Source organism: Austrofundulus limnaeus, unplaced genomic scaffold, assembly GCF_001266775.1.
Source record: "Austrofundulus limnaeus strain Quisiro unplaced genomic scaffold, Austrofundulus_limnaeus-1.0 Scaffold373, whole genome shotgun sequence".
Taxonomy (NCBI): Eukaryota; Metazoa; Chordata; class Actinopteri; order Cyprinodontiformes; family Rivulidae; genus Austrofundulus; species Austrofundulus limnaeus.
The window spans coordinates 368,500-374,980 of record NW_013952775.1 but is presented as its reverse complement, the minus strand read 5'-3'; the positions used below and the strand labels follow the sequence as shown (position 1 = coordinate 374,980).

At 40.5% G+C, this 6,481-nt stretch overlaps 1 protein-coding gene across 1 annotated transcript in view; it reads left to right on the top strand.

Annotated features, from left to right (window-relative positions):
* The window catches only part of fat4 (FAT atypical cadherin 4), a gene marked incomplete in the record, with an annotated part of 174,658 nt that overhangs the window by 107,679 nt on the left and 60,498 nt on the right, over positions 1 to 6,481 (top strand). Inside the window, 2 exon segments of the mRNA XM_014023498.1 lie at positions 4,213 to 4,474; positions 5,017 to 5,367. Coding sequence (XP_013878952.1) covers positions 4,213 to 4,474; positions 5,017 to 5,367 — 613 coding nt within the window.

The following is a 6,481-nucleotide window of genomic DNA, read 5'->3' as shown; positions in this document are numbered from 1 at the left end:
TATAGCTACCTGGTGGCTACTAATGAGTCTTTGCTACTTATAGCTACCTGCTTGCTGCTTTTAGCTCGCCTTTTGTTACTTATAGCTACCTGTTTGCTGCTTTTAGCTCGCCTTTTGCTACTTATAGCTACCTGTTTGCTACTTTTAGCTCACTTTTTGCTACTTATAGCTACCTGTTTGCTACTTTTAGCTCACTTTTTGCTACTTATAGCTACCTAGTGGCTTCTTTTAGCTCGCCTTTTGCTACTTACAGCTACCGGCTACTTTTAGCTCGCTGTTTGCTACTTTTAGCTACCTGGTGGCTACTTTAACAAGCCTTTTGCTACTTATAGCTACCTGGTGGCTACTTTTAGCTCACCCTTTGCTACTTATCGCTACCTGGTGGCTACTTTTGGCTACTCTTTTGTAGTATTTAGCTGCACTTTGCTACTTTAATTTTAGCTAGGACGTTGCTACTTATACAAACTATGGTTAAATGGTAAAATCAATAAAAACAGCCAAAAGCTAAAACTGACACAACAAATTAGGTAATATAACTAAATTTAGCTAAACTGTAGCCGAACCTAAATGTTAGAAATAGCAGTAGATAATAGCTAAAATAGGCAAAGTAATTTTAAAAAGTTGCATTTCTGAAAACTGCAACTAAGAGCTAAATGTACCAAAACTCATTAGCGAAAAGCTACCAAATCTGTAGTTTAAGGCTACAGTTAGCATAGCAATAGTGTATCATGAGACAAAAAGTTTATATAAATTTAATTGATTTATATTTCTTCTATGGGGATAATTTAATAAATGAAGTTATATTTTACCAAATGTGTAAAATTTAAAAAAGTAAAAGTCAAATCTCTGCAGCTGAATGTTTTGATGTAAAAACAGCTTAAAGGAGGTTCTGATTGGCTCGTCACGTACAGGAAGCTGACGTTCAGCGGACGCCCGGCTCCTCCCACTCCTGCTCCAAAAACAAAAACCCACTCATCCACTAAATGAGTTGTTTCTGCTACAAAACCTCCTTTAAAATTAGCAGCCGGCGTGTTGAACTCGGTCCTCGCTCCACTTCTGAAGCGCATCAGAAAAATTAATTGTCAAACCGCAGGTGTCGGGTTCCGGAGCGCAGCCCAGGTGGCTGATGGGATTGCCAGATCTGCAGCAGCTGATTGATGACAGCAGGCTCCTTAGATGAGCAGAAACTTTGCTCCGGTCTTCTTCTTTTTATTTTTGATTTTTGGCTCTGGATCTTAGAGTGAATCTCTGTTAAAGCAATAAGAGGTCAAGAAGACGGAAGGTTTTACAAAATAAAATAAAAAGCAAGATAAGAAAAAGTCATGAACTCTCTGCTGAAAGTCCATAAAAGAGAAAAACTGAGACRAGACTTTTTATCTCTCGTCCACTCAAACCAAACTCGACGAACATTAAGTCAAAATCAAGCTTTTATTGATTTGCTCCTCCAGCACCACTCMAAACCTTTACAGACTAATTCATGAACTGGAGACAGTCGGACCTGGGAAACAGATCAAACTGGTTTTAAAAAGGACATTCTGTCAAAAACTACACGTACTTTTAAACTAAAGGATCAGCATTTCCTGCAGAAATGTGATGTAAATGCTTAATGCTGAAGAGTTTTGCTTAAAGAAGCTAAAAAGTTTAATATAAAAACCTTTAATGTGAAAAAGAAAAAAATTGTATAGGTCTTCTGGACGGGTTCTTCTCTAATGAAACGTTTCGTCTCTCCTCCAAGAGACTTCTTCAGTCTGAGAGTTTCAGGCAAAATTCAGGCTTTTAAGCCCTGCCTCCATGTGACTGATACTCACATCACATGGCTATGTTGACACCTAATTAACACTTATTGTTAACAGGGGGTRGAGTGATACTAGCAATAGCCATGCTGTAGGAGGGGGACAACTGAAAACGGAGGCCTCCACCTCTGTTTAATGATGGACGGTCTTTCTTCACAAAAATGGCTTCTTTTACTCCTCTCTCAAACCAACGTTCCTCTCTDTCAAGAATGAGAACATCCTCATCTCTGAAAGAGTGACCGCTGGCCTGTAAATGAGTGAAAACTGCAGAGTTCTGGCCATTAGATGTAGCTCGTCTGTGTTGGGACATTCTTTTGAACAGTGGCTGCTTTGTTTCCCCGATGTCCATCTTAAAAACAAGGTTTGTAGCTGTGGGCTTGACATACATAGCCAAGGGGTCTAAATCCACTGGAGGACTCGGGCATGCTCCACTAGGTCCAAAAACAAGTATCTCGGTCTTTTTTTCATTAAAATGCAAGAAATTTAGGGCCATCCAGGCTTAAAGATCATCGAGACATGCTAAAAGAGATTTAATGGACCAAGCCTCAGCTCGCCTTAGAGGTACATAGATTTGGCAGTCGTCAGCATAGCAATGGAAGGAGATGCCGTGTTTTCGAAAAATTGAAGCCAAAGGCAGGATGTATAAAGAAAAAAGCAAAGGCCCCAAAATTGAGCCCTGGGGAACCCCACATGACAAAGGAGCAGAAAAGGATTCAAATCCTGCAATTTTTTACTAAAAATGTTCTGTTTGCCAGATAGGACCTTAACCACTCCAGGGCAGTGCCACTGATGCCTACCTGGTGCTGTAGACGCATCAACAAAATGCTGTGGTCTACTGTATCAAATGCAGCGGTTAAGTCCAGTAAAACAAGAATAACATGATCACCAGAGTCACATGTCAAAAGAATATCATTATAAACTCTCAGCAGGGCTGTTTCAGTGCTATGAAGAGTTTAAGAAGCAGAAAGAAGTTAAAGAAGCAGAAAATTAGTTGAAAAAGCAGAAAAAATCTAAAGGTAGCAAAATATTGAGCTTAAGAAAGCTGAAATTGGCACAAAGAAGTTACAAAACACAACGAGAACAAAAGCTTAATAGCACAGTAAATATTTATGAACATTATGAAAGGTTTTAATGATGTTGAAGACAGCTCCATTTATTTTCAGTGAGAAAATAAAACGTAAAAAAAACTATCTGAAAAATTATAAATTTTCAAAGTACCGAAGGTCGTAGCTGAAGTTTTCTAAAGGAGCTGAACATTTTTGAAATATAAATTGTTCAAACAGCACAAAATTTGTGGAATGAATTACATTCCGAATAACGTACAGATAGGGCTGCCACGATTAATCGATGAATCGACGACTAATCGATTATTAAAATAATCGTTTGTGGCAGCCCTACGAGGAGAAAATGGATCATCTCAATAGTGTGAATGTTTGACACGATGATGGTGAAACAACCGTTCGGTAAGAAGAAATTAAGTTAAATATTGTTATGAAAAACAAAGGACATAATAACTTGCGGGGAATATTTGCATTTTTTGCTTTTTCAGGGTTTTTGCAAACATTTATTAGTTAAGATCTCAGGACAATTTTGCCCTCAGAATTATTTTTTTTAACATTGGGGGGGCCCACCAAATTTTTTGAAGGTGGGCCGTTGCCCCCCTTAGCCCCCTCCTGGTGGCGCCCCTGTAGGTTGAACTCCTCAGTTTGTATTTTAAATCTGATTGGAAAAATGAGCTACAGGCTGGAAACAGGAGAGCTTCAGTTTGTCACTGAACTGTAATTTTGATTAAATAATTCTATAAAAAAAGAAGTTCTTTTTAAAATAATTGTTTTATTTTCTACATCCTAAATCAACTTAATGCTTCATTTGTCCTTTTTAAGCTTCTTCCTTGTTCTGCTGGGATCAAAAAGCTTCACAGCAGCTGAAAGCGTCTCTGTAACTGAAACCTTCGCTTTATTTCTCCCAACAGCCGAAGCTTTTTGATGTTGCTTTAGCTTCTTCTTTTTTTTTGAAGAAGCCTCAGAGAGAGTGGGTTTATCTGATCTCTCATTGTCCCGTCACCAATATAAACGTCAGGCTCTGTCATCGGGCTCATTCACCGGTCGGGTCACGTTCTTCTTCTTCTTCTTCTTCTTCTTCTCTTGTTCTGGAGCCGTCAGATGTGGCGGCGTGAAGAAAACTCTAAAAGTTCAAACATGACGTCTGGGTTTTACAGTGAACAGTTTGTCTCTTTAACTTAAACTTAAACTATTTTCGGAATGATGAATGTTTTGATAAATACAGAAAATATCCGTTAACGCTGACTCAGCATTAGCATGCAGCTAACGTCTTTAGCGCGCTGTACCTTTAGGGACTTTTTAATGAAACTTTATYAGAAACAAACCTTCATCGTTGTTTTCTCGTTCTTCCACCTCAGGGTCCTAACGCTCTGGTCACCTACACCATCCTGAGCGGGGCGGACGACAGCTTCCGCATCGACCCCGAGTCCGGCGACCTGATCGCCACCAGGAAGCTGGACCGGGAGCGGCGGTCCAAATACTCCCTCCTGGTGCGAGCGGACGACGGGAAGCAGTCGTCCGACATGAGGCTGAACATCACCGTCAAAGACGTCAACGACCACTCGCCCAAGTTCTCCCGGGCCACGTACTCCTTCGACATCCCCGAAGACACAGCAGCAGGTGAGCTCACCTGACGCAGCCGCACCAAAGTGAAACATAAATCTGTTTATCTGTGTTTGATTACTCTGCCTGGCTTTCTCAAGGACCAGGATGTGACACAAAAATCTGAATTWKGRAMYKRAARKKRAARKWRKYMAAMYKRAWKKTTWAWWAAMCMAAAWMMMRKTTYMAARSMAAWYMAWTYMAAWTYMAAAMYTTWWSYTYMRKTTYMRKTTTAGTAAAATTTATTTTCAAACCAATGCGTTAAATTTCAAAATATGCACATTCAGATTCAATCTGAGCAATTCAAAKTTCAAYTCCTGCTGGCACAAGATGGAGCTCACTTRTCCCTCTCAGCGCTGAAATAACCAAAATAAAAGTTTAATAATCAGAGAGGAATGTTCAGTTGTTGTGCAGTCAAAACACAATCTATTTTAGCACCAATAAAATGCTCAATAATGAGCTGTTTTAAACACGAGTCAGCGGTTTTGATTTGGAAACTGAGACGTTTCTGTTGAGAAATCGATGAGTCACTCGTGTTAAAACCCTCTCTGTCTCATCAGGCTCCATCGTGGCGGCCGTCCTGGCCAGCGACTCGGACTCTGGGGTGAACGGCGAGGTCACCTACTCGCTGGAGGAGGACGATGAAGACGGGACCTTCCTCCTGAACTCGGTGACGGGCGTCTTTAACGTGACGCGCCCGCTGGACTACGAGACGCAGCAGTACTACGTCCTCACGGCGAAGGCCCGGGACGGGGGCGGCCTGGCCGGCACTGTCCGGGTCTATTTCAACGTGCTGGATGTCAACGACAACCCGCCCGCGTTTGACGCCGCCGTCTACAGCGCGTCGGTGTCGGAGAGTCTGCCGCCCGGGGCCAGCATCGTCACCGTGGTGGCCAGCGATGAAGACGATGGTACGTCTGAAAGCTTCTTGAAGAAATAATTAGATGGTTTTTTTTGTACAATCACAAAGAGGAGAGACTGTTTCTGACATTTGTGTYGCTCCGCAACAGCTTCATTAATGACAGGCAGACAGAAACAGAACCAACTAAAAAGYAAGCCTCAAACAAGCAGCTGCTGCTCGAAAACTTTGAGTCGAATCTTAAAAATTCTTGAAAGTGAGTGACGGAGGACTCTAAAGGTTGCACTTCTGGGTTTTTAATGTTTCTACAATGTTTTATTCAGGAGATACGGCAAGTTAAAAAGACACTTCCACATTTTGAGCTAAAATATAACTAAATCTGTGGCTGTCAACAGTTTAAGGGGATTTGAGAGAAAACTGTAAGTCCTGTACAAGTGGGAGACAAATCAGGTAAAAGACAAAAAAAAACATCAACATTTTGATGTATAATTTGTTTTATTACCAAAAAGGTTATAAATAATAAACATTTAAAACTGTGGTGACTGTGATGTAGTTGATAGCGGAAACTTCCACTAATTTTTAACCTGTTTAGCAGTTAGCAGTAACTTCCACTAATTTGTAACTTGTTTAGCAGTTAAGCTGTAACTTCCACTAATTTTTTAACCCGTTTAGCAGTTAGCAGTAACTTCCACTAATTTGTAACTTGTTTAGCAGTTAGCAGTAACTTCCACTAATTTGTAACCTGTTTAGCAGTTAGCGGAAACTTTCACTAATTTTGTAACATGATTAGCAGTTAGCGGTAACTTCTACCAATTTTGTAACCTGTTTAGCAGTTAGCGGTAACTTCCACTAATTTTGTAGCCTGTTTAGCAGTTAGCAGTGACTTCCACTAATTTTGTAGCCTGTTTAGCAGTTAGCGGTAACTTCCACTAATTTTGTAACCTGGTTTAGCAGTTAGCAGTAACTTCCACTAATTTTGTAGCCTGTTTAGCAGTTAACAGTAACTTCCACTAATTTTGTAGCCTGTTTAGCAGTTAGCAGTAACTTCCACTAATTTTGTAGCCTGTTTAGCAGTTAGCAGTGACTTCCACTAATTTTGTAGCCTGTTTAGCAGTTAGCAGTGACTTCCACTAATTTTGTAGCCTGTTTAGCAGTTAGCAGTGACT